Source organism: Toxotes jaculatrix, chromosome 17 (assembly GCF_017976425.1).
Source record: "Toxotes jaculatrix isolate fToxJac2 chromosome 17, fToxJac2.pri, whole genome shotgun sequence".
Taxonomy (NCBI): domain Eukaryota; kingdom Metazoa; phylum Chordata; class Actinopteri; family Toxotidae; genus Toxotes; species Toxotes jaculatrix.
In genome coordinates this window covers 10,015,981-10,031,744 of record NC_054410.1, presented here as the reverse complement: position 1 = coordinate 10,031,744, position 15,764 = coordinate 10,015,981, and the positions used below count along the sequence as shown (strand labels likewise).

General features: G+C 41.5%; 1 protein-coding gene across 2 annotated transcripts; it reads right to left on the bottom strand.

Annotated features, from left to right (window-relative positions):
- Positions 1-3,561: 3,561 nt before the first annotated feature.
- On the bottom strand, positions 3,562-15,242 carry e2f2 (E2F transcription factor 2). 2 transcript variants are annotated; one of them, XM_041061529.1, is made up of 7 exons: positions 14,466-15,242; positions 7,997-8,096; positions 6,667-6,886; positions 5,904-6,065; positions 5,673-5,787; positions 5,142-5,340; positions 3,562-4,236 (listed from the first exon to the last, which is right to left on the bottom strand). In XM_041061529.1, the coding sequence occupies exons 1-7, from the start codon at positions 14,739-14,741 to the stop codon at positions 3,962-3,964; spliced, it is 1,347 nt and encodes a 448-aa protein (XP_040917463.1). In that variant the 5' UTR covers positions 14,742-15,242; the 3' UTR covers positions 3,562-3,961. The 2 variants fall into 2 exon arrangements, with proteins under 2 accessions (XP_040917463.1, XP_040917464.1); XM_041061530.1 differs by having other exon boundaries at positions 5,142-5,337.
- Between the last annotated feature and the right edge of the window lie 522 nt (positions 15,243-15,764).

Sequence of the window (15,764 nt, the reverse complement as noted above, 5' to 3'; positions counted from 1 at the left end):
CAGCTTCTCTCTTTCCCTCTGACGCACACACCCAGTAGCACAGAGATCTGGGTGACATCTTCCAGTAAAGATCACAGCTGCCAGGATTTCCTTGCTGCTTCCCAGCAGCCCATACGACCAGCATAGCATATGATCCACTAGCAAAATCTTCCCCTGAAAAATCTCCCTCTCCACTCTGCTTGTTGACTCAGCTCCGCTAGTTCTGCTATCAATTTACTACCCCTGTCAAGCCAGGAGGCCCAGGCTTACCGTAAAATACCCCCTCTTCTGGTCGACACGGATGACTGAAAATGGGAGGACTGGAGAGAAGCAGAGAAAAAGAAATGAGGTTTGATTTAGTGTTTAACACTGGACTTTAGTTTCCCACTGGAATAAACATATGAAGTGCTTGAACAGGATAGTGCCTCTATTGAAAACTTTTGACTTGACGGGAACCTGCACAGCTGCACCAAGAATAAATTCTGGAAAACACCTCTGATGCAAAAGGAACTGTGACATTTAGTGACAGCTTCTGCTTTGGAAAAAAAAACAACACTATCTCTGACTCACTGACTGAGCGGTATCCGTCACACATGTCCTCTGTTGCACATCTTTGAAGCTGGCAGTGTACCTGCCCGTCAACCCCACCCTCAGAAAGACATCCTTTACAATGTGCTTGTCATGACAGTTGGTATAACACCAAAACCTTTTCCAGACCAGGAAAAGGTAGTCAAGCTTGTCTGTGATTCATTGTCCATTATAAAGGCATTATTGCGCAGGATTCACAATGTCACAGCAATGCCAAAGAAATTTACTAAGAACTCTAAGAACAACTAAATTCACATTTTCCTGGAATTATTCCACCTTCCTGATGAATAACTTCAGGTCAGTTTTTACTCCCCCCAGGAGTCAAACTGTGTCAGAGTCAGTTCAAGGCTTTCAGTGTCTCTAAACGAGATTGTGTGTGGCCCTAAATGCACCAACCATAGTCACTAAACTGTTCCCACCCTTGATGAAAATAATAGGACCACTATGTGTCCTGCAGCTGTAAACACTGATAACTCAAGGTTTTGGCCACAGGTTGGTGGTGCTCACTGATGAGCTGTCACCTTACTTATGCAATGGCAGCACACAGAATGGCTTCTTTAGTTTTTGGCAAATCCAGTGTTCAGCCAACAATGTTGGCGTCAGTGTCTTGTTCTCACAGCAACTGGTCTGAAGGTGTGATGTAACAGCCCTGAGGTGCTCTGTCGTTTCGATAGCGTGTAAACCCCAAAGTAAAAGGCTGTGTGTGTCAAGTTTATGACCTCTTGTTAAACACATGAGCGGTTGTGTGCAACGTCTGTTGATAGACACTTAACAGTAATATACACCTGATGTTAGTTCAGAAGCAGGCAGACGCCAGAGTTCAAGTGGTGCAGTTCACTATGTGGAAGCAGAAACAGTTTATTTCACTTGCACAAGCTCTAGTCTCTTTCTTTTTTCCTCACTTAAGCTCTTTTGACAACATATGAAATCTGTGGTGAGCATTTAGAGAATCTAGAGTATTGGGGTCCCTAAACTTTAGATCCTATATAAAATTACTTTGGGAAGAATTCAGCAAGCGTGTTGAGAATTCGGAGGCTCATTGGAAAAGGACGTACAAGACTAAATCATCATTCACAACGACAGTGAACACTGCACCGAGTGATTTTTGCATGTGCAATTTGTAAATAACGTCCAAAACTATACATCCATTTTCTATATATTTACCAGTAAATGTGTACGAAATGTCTTTCGCCCAGAATGCATTAACACCATTCCACACTGACCCCTGAACTTTGACCTCCCGGGTTCCCGCTACCTTTTGTGAACTTGTTTCCACAGTAACCAACTCACAAAGAATGATGGGTGCTTTTTGTTCACCTGTCTGAACGTGTTTATAGCTCATTCATTGTCTTTGTCACTCTTCATGTCAACCCATTCTCTCTCCTCAGGGAATGTCAATTCTTATTAGATCACATCCTCAGTGGCCATATCCTTTTTTAAGTAAGAAAATACTCCATATTTTGATTTGAGCCTGTGAGGCACAGTGAGCCCTTATGTCAATGAATTGTGAGAAGAACTAAATTAATAAATTGGAAAAGAAACTACACCTTCCTCACATGATAAGTGATTAAAATTAAAATAGAGCACAATTCCAAGTGTAAACCATGGCTTTAGTATTTATTGAATAATTTCAAACAGACCACACAATATCACAAAATATTAAGTGCTGCATGTCATACAGTCATGCCCTCTGCAGAAAGGCAAGTATCAACTTTCAAAAATTTCAGAAAAAACAGGTATAAATACAAAACAAATTATGTACAAATACCAGAAAAATAATGCTCATTGAAAAAAAAAACCTACAAATTCTGAATTCACATTCTCTAATCTAAATTGTAAAAAACGCACACGCAAACACACCATGACACCCATTTCCCAAGCTATCAAATACACTCACAAGCACACCTTTTCAAGTTTTGTTAGGACAGGACCATTAGCTTATCTCTGCAACGTAGAGGGAAAGCCAAAAATACATCAGCATAAAATTCAAATTTCCAAATGTCTAGAACGCTTCAAAAAACGTTTAACAGATAAAAGTCACAGCTGCTCTGATCCTCGGGTGCACATCTTTTACATTTAAAAGGGTCGCACCGTAACATGTGTGAAAGCATTCTTGGGCCTAAAATCTGAACGGTTACGATAAATTCCAAATAGTTTCTGTTGCTGTTTAATCAACAGACTTCATTCATTTCAGAACAAGTAGAGGAAAAATAAATTGCTCCTCTAATTAAACTTTAATTACATAAATTAAATGACCGTCCACAACACCTGCAACACAGATGCAGAATTTAATTCTTTTGGGTTATTTCCTCAGAAATACAATAGTAGTTTTACACTACTAAATTAAAAAAGAAAACATCAATTAAAATCAGCTATCAAACCGACTTAAATAGGGGAACAACTGGATTTGAAACAAAGCTGCCAAACCTACAAGAGAGAGCATTTGATCCCCTTGTTCAGTCAGAGATTTGTATGTGATCAATAAGTACCCATTACTGGTCATTAACTCTGGGTCCAGTACGGGCAGTCACAACCTGAGTAGCCTGGCACACAATGCAGCACCAAACAGGTACAAGGCCTGACATAAAGCTTAAGCCAGGAAAAAGCAAACCTCATTAGACAAAAGCAACATCAGCACCTTCGAAATATCTATGCTCAGGTTTCACACGTTACTGTGTTCAAGCTATAGATACTAGTGGATCAATTAAGACTGGTATTAAACAAATTATTCACAGTTTAATTTGGTCCGTGTTGAGGATACTAGGACTCCCACAAACACACCCTGTGTATGGTTCTTGATGGCTTTAGCTTACTCTCATCCAGTGATTGAATCCTGTAAAGCTGGCAGTTAAAGCTGATATAATACAAGGCTGCCCCCTATGGGCCAAAGAGTGGCACAAACATTTAGACTTTGGAAACAAGGAAGAAAAAAGTTCCTGAGTTGTCACAACGTGAATATTGCCTGATACTGAAATGTTATCAGACCTTTTGCTGGTGATGTGATATGCATAATAACTCCTGTGTTTGTATGACATTACAAATGCTTTTCCTTGTAGCACAATCTGAAAATGTAACAGGAAATAAAAAATAATCCCTGCTTTTTTTTTTTTTTTTTTTTTTTTTAAACAGTGTTTCATTATGGTTGGAGATTACACACATCAGTGTCAATCTCGACCTCACCCATTCTCCCAGTTTGAGCATGTTTTTTTGCAATAATATGTACAATGGTGATTTTAAAATTAACAAAGGGGGTAAATCCCCATTTGGGAAAACAGGAATAGAAAAAAACTGAGCGATGGCTTCATAGTGTAATATTTCCTACTTCAAAAAGGCATTCAATTAAATATTTTCCCCTCTTCTCCCTAAATTTCCTCCCCCCTACTTCATATATACCTCAGCTCTTCAACAGATCCCCAAGATCATAAGTGTCAAAGAAATCTGACACTCCTTCACCATCCTCCAAGCTCCAGAGGTAATCATCGTGGTCCAAGGGTGGAGAGAAACTGACAAAGGGGGTGTTGGGATCTGGGGTGAATGAGGTGCCAGGAAGCTGGTCTTCTGTGATCTGGAGCAGGCTGGGGGGCAAACCCAAAAGGCCCTCTACATCTAGCAGAGAAGAACTGGAGGCAGCAGTTGAGGAGGTGGCTGGAGGTGCTGTAGATATGTCGGCTGTATTTAAGGAAAGGACAGAGTATAGGGGGTGGGGGGATGGCGGGGGGGCAAGTTTAATTTTATGTATCTGAGTGTGGGTTACTACTGCCGAACTCTGCACGCCAAAAACCTTTGCTGATGTTAGCTTTAGATGCTGAACTGATAACAGCCTCCCTGAAGATCTAAACTTCCACCATTAGTTCAAAACTTTTGCCTTTCATGTCCTTTGAATGTTTACATTTTTAGTTATTACTAATTCAAGCAGGGTTTATATTATATCTTCACCCTTGTAATTTGTATTTGTTTTTATTGCTTTGTTTAGCAATCATTTTTTTTGGGTACATTAACCTGCATTGTTTCACAGTTTTTATTTTTGCCATATAAATAAAGTTCAGTTGAAGTGTTGATTAATTAAGAATGTTTAAGAAGGAATAGTTCAACATTACTAAAAATGTTATTTTTGCTTATCTGCTTCTTTGGTGTCTAATTTTAGATGAGAAGATCTTTAATACTCTGTGCATTAAGTATGAAGCAAGAGCCAGAGGGCAATTAGCTTAGCTTAGCCTAAAAGTTGAAAGTTCAAAAATACACCTACCTGCACCTCTAAAGCTCACTAGTTAACATATTGTATCTCATTTGTTTAATATGCACACAAACAGAAATGTATTAAATGACAAAAACGTATTATTTATTAGAACAAAGTTAACTCTAAGAATGACGCAGCTCACAGCTCCACGGCACGTAACCATAAAATGTCATTTTGATATGTTTGCTTGTGCTCACACTAAAAAAAGTTATAATGTGAAAATTACTGAGCTTTAGAGGCTCTGTTAAGCATATATTTGAATTTTGGACATGGTCATTTGAATGACCTTGTCCAGAAGATTGTGATGGTACATGACCCTTCAGAAAGACCAGCTTACCTTCAGCAGGCTCATCTTTGATACTGAAACTTGGTGGTGCCACTGGGGTTGCAGCTGGAGGGCCAAGGGGCTGAGGGAACTCCTTTTTAGGGGTGACAGCGCTCTTAACGGGGCTAGCATCTTCAAGACCCTCCTCTGGACACAGGTAGACTTCAATGGGGCCGTTCTTACTCTTCAGATAGATCTGTAACGACCCCTGCTGTAAGGAGAAAAGAGAAACACAAAGCAGATTAGTTTGAAACACATCAGACATACTAGATTACTAATTACTAGCTTTCTTGCATGTATTTCATTTATCTTTTTGAGAGCATTTACCAACAAAAAATGTTTTCTTTGTATATAGAATCATTAATAATCTGGACTTTGAACTGCTGCCAGGGTTAGTCACAATTTTTTGCCAAACTAATTTGTCTGAAAAATGTTTAACAAGGTTTTCATCCATCTGCCTGCAGTGGCCTAGAAACTGAAAGAGGCGAGAAAGAGGAAACAAGAGGAACACACTGTAAAATTCAAACAAAGATGTACTCTCACCCCTGCTGTGTCTGGCACCTCCAGCTTGGTCTCAGCAGGGGCCTTGACAGCAATGACTGTCTGGTCTCGGAGACTGCCAATCGAGCGAATATCCTGGTACGTCACATATCCCAACGTGCAGTGTGGAGTCAAGGGTAGTAACAGTAACAGATATTAAGTGGATATTTGCATGTGTAACCAGGTACAGAGGACAGAAAGGTAGTTAAACACAGAGATGAATGTAAAGGATATCTCTGATTGTCTTTATATTCAGTGAGTTGTTTGAGCTGTGTGGTGCTGGAGTGGATCAGTTCATCCAGAGATCTCTCTGCTCTTTCCAGGTCTCCCAGCTCTTTCCTCAGGGCACAGGTCTTCTCTCCTCCACCGGCGCCACCCTCAAATACATCTCCAACCCTGCGAGACCACACATAAGCATATGAGTAAGCAAAAAACAAAACGTGATGATTTGATTGCATTAAAAGCAGTACGAAAATGTAATTATCTATAGCTGTCTTAACAACTCAATTCAAAACCAAGGGCAGTTATACATAGTACGGAATCTATATGGTGGTGGTTCAATGTTGTCTAAGTATGTGGTAAGGTCTAGTTACAGCCACTAGGTGGCAGATAAGCTAAATGTAAGAAGAATAGATACATTGAGTTGCAGGTACTCCTACATTTTGCAATGCAGTCCAACACAACAACTCTTCAATATATGCAACTTCAGAGAGATGTCATTTCATCGACTGTGTCAGAGAGGTGTTGACTGAACTCTGTGGTCATTTTGAAACTACTGTTTATTGTGTTGTACTGGGTTTATTATTTTATTGATATGTTCAATAGGTCATGTATTAAATGTTGATAATACTGTGTTGTTGATGAATTTCTTATTAAGGGCCATGGTCCAATCAGACCACAGAAAGTAACCTTTCCCTCCGTACATGTCTCCAGTAGCTGGAGCTTAAGATTATTCCCTTTCTGAATATTAAATTTCTGCTGATTAAATTCGACTTACAGCCACTGGATGTTATTCTTTGATTTTTTTCTGATCAGCTGGACTCCCTCTAGGACGTTGGTGATGTCATAGATGCGTCTCTTCTGGACCTCCAGAACCTCGGTGGCCCAGTTCAGGTCGAGAACTCCATCGGGAGACTCGGCAATCAGACCCACAAACTTCTTGGTCAGCAGGCCCAAGGAGGTGTCGTACCGCGTCCGCTCACCTGGAGACTTTGGAGCTGAGGGCAAAGATACAGAAAAATGGCATAAGAGAAGAGAACAGTTTGTGATAACAGCAGGACCAACACAGAAAGCAGAGCCGATATTTTGAGTATGTACTTGAGGTGGACAAGTCCTGTTATTCTGAACTAATTTGGGTACTTCACTCCATTAATCAGCTGATGCCGAGTACTGATTCAAATACTTATTAGTCATTCAAGATGCTGTCACAGTGTATCATGAAAACAAAATATTATATGAATGCGTCAGTTACTTTTATTCATGTCTGTCTGTGACTCATTTTGCATTCAGTTTGACGTCTCATTCAGTGATTGTAAATAATTTTAAATGCCACCAATATTTGTTTCCTCAAATCTAAAAATATTGTGCTTGGCATCTGAAACATCTGAAAAAAAAAAAAAAAAAAAAAAAAAAATTTTTAAATCCTGTCTGCTGTGGGCAATGCTGAACCATCCCTGTCTCCCACATGATGACTCTGCCTCATATTAACCTGTGCTTTCACTTTTTGAATCTGCTACAGATCTAATAATTTCTAATCTAGTAAGTTTTACTTTCTGGAGCTCTTGAGTTCCTGAGACATTTAGTCCAAATACTGCTTTTCTCTCTGGGACTGGTTTAAAGAGCAATTAAGCTGCCCTTTATGAGCATTTTCCCCATGCAATCTTCCAAACTGCCCCTTCCACTTACCCTCACACTCAATCCCACCCCTTAAGCAGCCCCCTTTTGGACACAGATGATTGTAAAAAACTGTAATTAGAGTACTTCCTGGGTCTTATCTCTTTTGTAGTTACAGTACTTTATTGACTTTTTGATCTTGCTCTTTTTCTAAATAATTGGACGTAATATAACCCTACGTTTGACTTCCTTATGTCTGTTTTTTTATTGTTGCCATTTTCCTGCTTTAATGGTCCTATTGTGTCTCCAACTCCACATGGACAAAGGGTCTCCTTTTGTACTGTAGAAAAAAAGAAGCTTGATTTGACTTTGACGACAGAGAAATTGCCAGCACAGATCCCAACACTAACATTGATGCACCCACTTAGTGTCTACCTCCAAGATTCACTACATTACACCTCCTCCCCTCACATCTGATCCACGTATATACTCACTTCTTGGACTTGGTATCCTGGCTATGATGCTGCCTTTGCCTTTTGGAGTGCGGAACTCTGGGAGGTAAAGAGGGTCCTCTAGATCCAGCTTCCTTTTAGCCTAGAGAGCAGAGAGTTTGTATACATTATCTAAAAAGACTGGAACATTAAAGAGCAAACAGAGTGTTTTTTATAGCTGCAGTAACCATTTGGTCATCATAAGAATATGCAAAGTGTGAACAATGTTCCTTGTCTGACTTCCTTCCCAGTCTATAGTTTGCTGGAAACAATCTGCCATGCTAGCTATTTAACAAACCTCACTGACTTCACATAATGGGAAGTTAAAAGTTAAATTGTTAGAATGTATTGTGTATGGAAAGTTCAGCCTATCCATGAAACGGTGACATCAGTGCTGGAAAAAGTGCTAAAATGGGGGTGGGGTGGGGTGTGCTGAAAAGTGCCGTGTCGTAAATGTGCCAACAACCCTCAAGTGCAGAAACAAAGCACCCCCCTCACACTTTCCCAAGCACTTCAAGAGGGGCTGATCTTCTGTGTTTGTGCTTGTTTTACCATGTTTGTGGGGTCTGAAAACTGGGAGCCCACTATACTTGTGGGATCCAACAGCTTTGTGGGGACCAAAATGCTGGACTTCACAAATCTAAATGGTGGTTTGAGGGTTCAGACTTGGTTTTAGGGTGCAGTTTAGACATAGGAATTAGGTTTAGGCATTTAGTTGTGATGGTCTAGATTAAGATGTGTGTGTGTGTGTGTGTGTGTATGAATGGAGTGGAAAGGGTGGGCAATCCGCTCTCAATCCACAGCCTGCAAAACGCCAGGAAATCCCTGGAACCACTCAATGACCTCTCCTCCCCCTCTCAAGCCTCTCTACATCTCCTTTCTTATACGGCTTAACACACAGCCTCTGCATGCAGATAACTACCTGACTATAACTGTAATTCACCACAGACTCCAAAGCCCGCAGTTTCAGCTGAAAACACAAACACACGACCTTTGGACCCCAATTTAAAAATCATCACCTGACCATTGCTTTTCTTGCAGTGACCTACATAATAAAAGTGAAAGTCACAAGAGCACAACCTCCCTCTTAGGATTAAGAAATGGCCAACTGTCTGAAAAATGACAACTTGCGCAAATTGGCGACACCCTAACAATGTTGAATTCCTGCCAGTGAATTGTTTGTGCCAGCAAATGTTCACGGCAGAGAAGGAAAGTTTGCAGTCAATCAGTAGTCATTTCCCTCTTCACACACTGAGCCCACACAAAAACACACTGGTGACTGAGCTAAAGAGGCGTGGGATTTCAGCTTGATTATACTGAGGTTTCTGTGTAATTCGCAGCATCTGGCTAGGACCTCACCTTTTATATACTCTCCTTTCCTCCACATCTCTAGACAAATACAACAATAATCCCTTTTTTGTCACTGCAGTGCTTAAGAAGCCAGTGAGCTTCTTCGGTTAATAGGTTTAGGCAACTGACGGTTTTCAAAAATGGGAAAAAGTGGTGCGCTGACTTAACCATGTGTGGATGTGCCTGTGCGAGTGTGGGGATAATAAAGGCTGCTATTGTCCCAGTGTGCTTCCTGACATGTCCACCTGTTGACTGGCGACATCTGGAGCAGCACAGCAAGTGTATGTGCTGTTGGCAGGGCAGCTTTTAATCCCTACAGCATTCAGGCAGCCCATGCAGACACTTCAGCAGGACACAAAGAGACATGGGACAGAACAGTGACTGGCTGTTTTGTAAAATGTAGGCTGTTAGCACTTACTAAGACCTCTTGTGAGTTTAAAAGTTGTGTTTTTGTTGGTTCACAGTCCTGACAGTGGCTGTCAAACACCAGGTGTCACAGAGAGGAAATAGGTGTCACTGGTTGGATGGTCTACAAGCAGTGAGAGCCGTAGTTTAAACAGAGGGAAGTGTTCAGTCCCTAATGTCACTGTGCAAAAATTCAGAAACCTTCGCATAAAATGAAGTGGAGCTTCATAACTTCCGTGATCTAAATGTGCAGATCAAGATGCACCACGTCTACATTTTTTCAAGCTTGTAGGTCTGCACTTTAGAAGTCAGAGCCACAGGCATGATGACATGATGTAAGAGGGAACCAACGGTTTCACCCTGCAGCTGTATGGGTTAAGGTGGGGGCTCGGGTGCACCTTTTTTGCATGAGGGATTTCTCTGGTGAGTCAACCGTATTACGCAAACACCACTTCATTTAGTGGAAACACAGCCTGTTTTTTTTTGCGTGTAGACCACTGAGAGAAAAGTGCAATTATTAACAATGGTAATTTATGGACAAGCACACAAGAATCATTTCAAGAGACACAAAACCTCATGAAAGAAAAACCTCATGAATGTGACTGTTGGATTAGTCTTATACAGACGGCTGGATATTGTGTGTATCATACTTATTGTAGTAAGAATGTTACTCATTTTAGACTCATGTAGTTACTGTGCAGCAAGGCCTTCTGCTGTGAGAGGAAAGCCCTGTGTCAAAAACCCTCCTATCCTCTTATTAACGCTTTATCTTAGAAACTTGCAGTATCACTCCACTCACGTTTGCTATAACCTCACCCTGCCAGTCTGCCTGGTTACACCCGAACACTGCACGTGGCAGTCTCTGTTTGCTGTACATTCTTTGGCTGATTCCCGCCATCTCTGCTGCTGTGGTGAAATCTCCACAGTGGTATTTCTCACACAAAGTCACAGTCACGTGAAGGACTTCTGCTGCCGGGCCTCTCCTCAAACCAACAAACCTTGCCATTCAAGTTGCATGGGACTCAGATTCCATCCAGGCCAAAGGCAAGTTACAGTACGTCTGCAAATACCTACTCCTCTGTACACAAACCCCTCACAACCACACCCTTGAGTAGTCAAAAGAAAAACAATGACCGCATTGCTGATGAGATTGTCAGTGTGTCCCTCAAGAGAAAAAAAGAGAAGGGTGGACCTGCCCATTTGGGTTGCTGCTGGAGAGGTAGGGGGGTAGGCTGCTTTGAAATGCAAAACTCCCCTTGTTGGGAACATTATGCTCCAAGGCCAGTGCTGGCCTAAGGCCGGGATAAAACAAGGTGAATGAGAGGGAATAAAAAGAGAGACATTTTGGGTGAGTGTATACAGTTGGCAATGAGGCCAATGTCACACCCAGGTGACATCAGTCTGAATGGGGGCTCACAACATGGGGTCCACCAGGAGGTGATTCAAGACAGCACTGGAAGTTAGAAGAAGCCTCACAGAAGAGTTGTGTGTTCCTACCAAGTGGCAGAGAGAGTAATTCATAGAGCTGACATTAATGCAGTTTTACAAATTGTGCACATTCTGTGAAAATCTAGGAACATGCACATGTGACATAAGCAGGGAATAAGTGGGACATTGTTGCTGGTGGTCGACATTATGCAGATGCATCTTCTGGCCAAACTGGCATTAATGGGTGTAGCAAACACTGCTTGTTGCATCTGAAACAGACAAACTGATTCATCGGTAGTTCCACAGAACACTACGGATGAGGTCTGATGTGAAAGTAGTCGCCAAAGACAGAAGGGGCTTCCCTGGACTTTGGAGGGAGGCATGAATCCTGTAACACATTTACATCAATATCAAGCTGAAAGGAAACAGAGTGACACAACATTATCAACGGTTTCCACACCCTGGTTAAAACTCACATGACAACCACTGATACATTGCTCTTTACTACAGTTGGCATGATAAATGAGTAAAGTCAAAATCTTTGCAGCTTAAGTCAAACATTAACTTTTTTTCCAGAGTATTTTTGAGAGCACGTGGCCCATGAGCAAGCTTTCAAGTGTGCGATTATGCATGACTATTGTATAGACTTGTGTAGTTTGTCTGTTCTTAAAGGAACTCAGGTATTAACACTGAGCTGAGCATCCTGTTCCACATTAAAAAAAAAAAAAAAAAAAGTTAAAAAGAAGGTGGTTATTATGTTGTTTGACTTGAAGGAAGTGAGCTGTACATGAAAAAGCAGCACTTCCTGTAAACATAAGACCCATGACTGAACACGCACATAAGCTGCTGTGTCAGCAAGCACATATGCACATCATATTTAGCAAATGTATGTTGCATGCTAGCTGTCCTGATCCATGATAACACATAAAACCACATGCCAAATAATCAGTCCGACACAGTACTGTGTATTTTTATTTATTCCTATAATGATAGTGCTGGCATCTTTCCATCGTTCCTTAATTCATGTACAACTATTATTGCACACATCGCCCATGTTATTTCCAAATAAGTGACTACATCTGCCTGAACTGTCTTGGTTTTCTATAATTTGTAAAGAGAGAGGAACCAAAGATCATGTGTTGACAGGTAGTATGAAATCTGAGCATTATTTTTATGTAGAGTATATACCATCTGTAGCAGTGATGCCCTGTGTCTGAAAATGTTTGAATACTGCTCTGTGCATCTAAATCTCAGTATTTAGGGAACCAGGGGTTGACAAAATGTTCTAGTATTTGGGACATGACCATAAACAACTCAACTCTGCATGTGCAGCCGTCAAGAAGTTTGAAACGCAGGTCTGTATCACAGACCATAAAGCTGAGAAAATTGAATTTTTATGTTTTTTTTTTTTTTAAATCATGAACGAGATATACATCGAAAAAGTTTCCACCCATCATTGTTTGTAAGACTTTATGTATGTTTAAGGTCAAGGTGTCTTTTCCCCCCAAGAACTGAAAGTTTACTTAATTTACTGAAATGGGCCGAGGAAGTTTCATAATCATGGGACTCTGAGACTTTTGAAACCTGCTGTGTAATTTCAAGAGTGCATTACTCTTTCTCCCCTCAATTAAGCTCTCATTTGGTTTTTTTTTTTCACCAGCTGCCATGTACACCTATATGCACCATCACCTCAAGTCACTTAAAACCGCATATATGTGTAAAGTAGCATTGAGTCTATTCTTCTGCAGAGCAGAGCAGAGGAATAGACAACACAATCATCAGGACAAAAACACACTCAGTATAGTGGCTTCTTATCTGCAAATTGTCTGCATCATCATCTGCATAATCAAGCCTATAAGCCCACATCTAAGACTCTGTATATTAGTCCTGGCAAGGTATAAGCAAACTATCTGTCACATGAACTCGATGTTGGATTAAAATGGGGAATAACATTTGATAACGTGTGTCTGAACAAAATGGATCATTCTACCGTATGACATGTACAAATCCAAAAAAACATACAGGCATGAATCGTAATTAAGTTCACCTTGGCTTATGATAAGCCAGGTGGCAGCCTATTTCACACTTTACTTAGGTCCAACTAATCCTCTTGAAGGGCCTATTAGTCAATACATTTCCAAGGGCTGGGGGTTAACATGAGATTTGGAGACCCTGTGCAACCCCTAACCTCTTTAGCCTTACTACAATTCAGTAAATCTAAAAGACTGCTGGGGCTGGCCAGAGAGAAGAGAGCGATATAACAAACAACAGCAGGTGTGGAGCGCTAACATGTTGCTGAGTGTGATGCAATCCTCTCAGATCATCAAGCTTTTCAAATAATCCTTCAGGAATAGGAGGCCTACTGTTTACACGAGGCAGGAATACATTTCACATGTAATTTTTCATACATAAACAAATCACACTCTTTACTTTCTTTCCTTTTTTTCTGTGATTGATGCTTTTTAGTGTGTAATTCCGTCCACCTGAATATACACACGTCAGCTCCCAGGAAAAAAAAAAAAAACACACCAGTTGTCCGGTTGTGACCTCTGACCTCCACCTCCTTCCTACAGTGATGTGAACAGGTTACACAGGTCCTGTATTGCCTTAATGACAGGTGCAGTCAGAGCAGCTGTCGTATAAGTGTGATCACAAAAAAAGCTGTCCAAATAAGAGCGTGAGCAATGACTTGGAAACATTTCCCCTTGAATTGGGGCTGATTTTCACTTCCTAAAATGGTTTATAGAAAAGAAATAGTGCAGAATACAGTGTTGACATTGGTGCCATCAGCTTGGTCATCCCCCAGCATTGTTTGATTGTGCACCCCTGCTGCCCCGGCTATCTCCCACTGTGGGGGCCACTCATCCTTCCTTTTCACAAAAGAGGCCCCCCCCAAAAACTCTCCGAACACTATCAACTAACCCCCCGCTCCCCCCTCACCAAAACTATCAGACACACTAACACAGCATTTTCATACACAGTCTTTTCTAGCTACAGCTGGACTGCAGCAAAAGATGTCACACAACTTAACATGGCAGGCAAAGGGAACACACTATTCATACACATCCAACAGCAGGCACAGTGGCTCCTCTGTGTCTTATCACGTCAAAACATATTTGAATGCGCCCCAAACGCAGCTAAAACACGCATACCAATGGAAATCAAGAATTATTTCGCCCACACACAAGCGCATAATCGAATGTGTCGGACACTGAATCAATGACTCGTTATTTAAAAGTGTATAAAAGTATTGCAGGCTTGTACTTGGAGTGTGTGTTTGATTCTTTACCGGCAGTCGCCCGGAGGATGATCTGATGGGTTTAGCCTCCGGTCCGTGGGGGGTTGAATACAGGCTGTTGGCTCTTTGTTCGGCCGCGGCGGTGTTGCAGATCTGGGTGAAATAGCCGACCGGTACCGTGTTCATCGGCGGGCTGGACAGTCCGGTGCTGAAGAACTCGGTCTTCACTCCTCCGGTGGACAAAACCTTCATCTTTTGCTGAGAGCAAGGCAGTCCGACTGCTGGCCGACTCGATGCCGGAGAGACGCCTTTTGGCATTCTCATCATTTTCCTGAGTAAACTAAATTTAACCGGATTGGTCAGGCGAAGGGAGAAGAGTGCAGCTGGCTCAGCACACTGATCAATGCTCTGCTAAATCGGAAAGCTGCTGCTCTTTGTAGGCTTTCTCTGAAAATGTATTGCTACCCTGCGAATATAAAGACAAAGGAGCATAGAGCAACTCGTACAGCTGAAATCAGCCTATTAAATTCAAAGTGCACGGGCTAAACATGCAGCAGGCTTACTCTGTAGTATTCTGGTCGGTGTTGTTATCCTTTGTCTGGTAACAAAGTGCAGAGCAAACTTCCCTTACAAGTTATTTTAAAAATGCTGCCAAAATAAATAAATAAAGAACGTTACGAATCCAGTATCTTAAAGTCCAATACCAGAGGTATTCCAGGTCTCATAGAGAACGGGTACCAAGCTCGGGATCTACAACTTATTCTGACCCCCCTCTGATGCAGAATCCGACCCGGTCTGTGACTCCTGTCCGTCCACCTCAGAGCTCCGCACTCCATACAAGAGGACAAGAGCTAGGGAAGAACAGCTTTTTTACCGCCAAAGTTGGTCCCGCGAAATTTAGATCTCCCGCGGTTAGAACTCGTCTCTGATTGGCTCACGGCACGTTCGGCTTGTCATATTTGCATAAAACAGTTGTTCGGGGATGGGGCTCGTCTTCTTAAAGGGGCAGTAACACAATTTTGGAACATAGTGTTCCTTTATTACCAGGCTGGAGCTGGAGACAATAACCATCTACTAGTTTGAATATGAACGAATCCAGTCCATATAATCAGACATATAATTATTGAGCTGTAACTTGTTGTTGTTAGCACACTTTTTGTGGCTATTATAGGCCGTGATAAGCAACAAGTTGACCCACATCTTGCATAATACAGTAGCTTTAACGTCAGCTTCCAACCAAGCCCATGTTGTTTAAATTCAGTTCTAGTCAAGATCACATAATTTCACATATGGAAAATCACATACAACACACTGAATCTCCTGTGTGATGTAATGGTACATCCACAAAAT

Excerpts from the sequence above, each read along its gene's own strand:
- e2f2 (XM_041061529.1), bottom strand. The coding sequence starts at position 14,741 with ATGATGAGAATGCCAAAAGGCGTCTCTCCGGCATCGAGTCGGCCAGCA. Across the intron at positions 5,788-5,903 it reads GAATATAAAGACAATCAGAG|GTTGGGATATGTGACGTACC; the intron begins ATATCCTTTACA and ends TCCACACTGCAC. Across the intron at positions 4,237-5,141 it reads CAAAGATGAGCCTGCTGAAG|CCGACATATCTACAGCACCT; the intron begins GTAAGCTGGTCT and ends CCTTAAATACAG.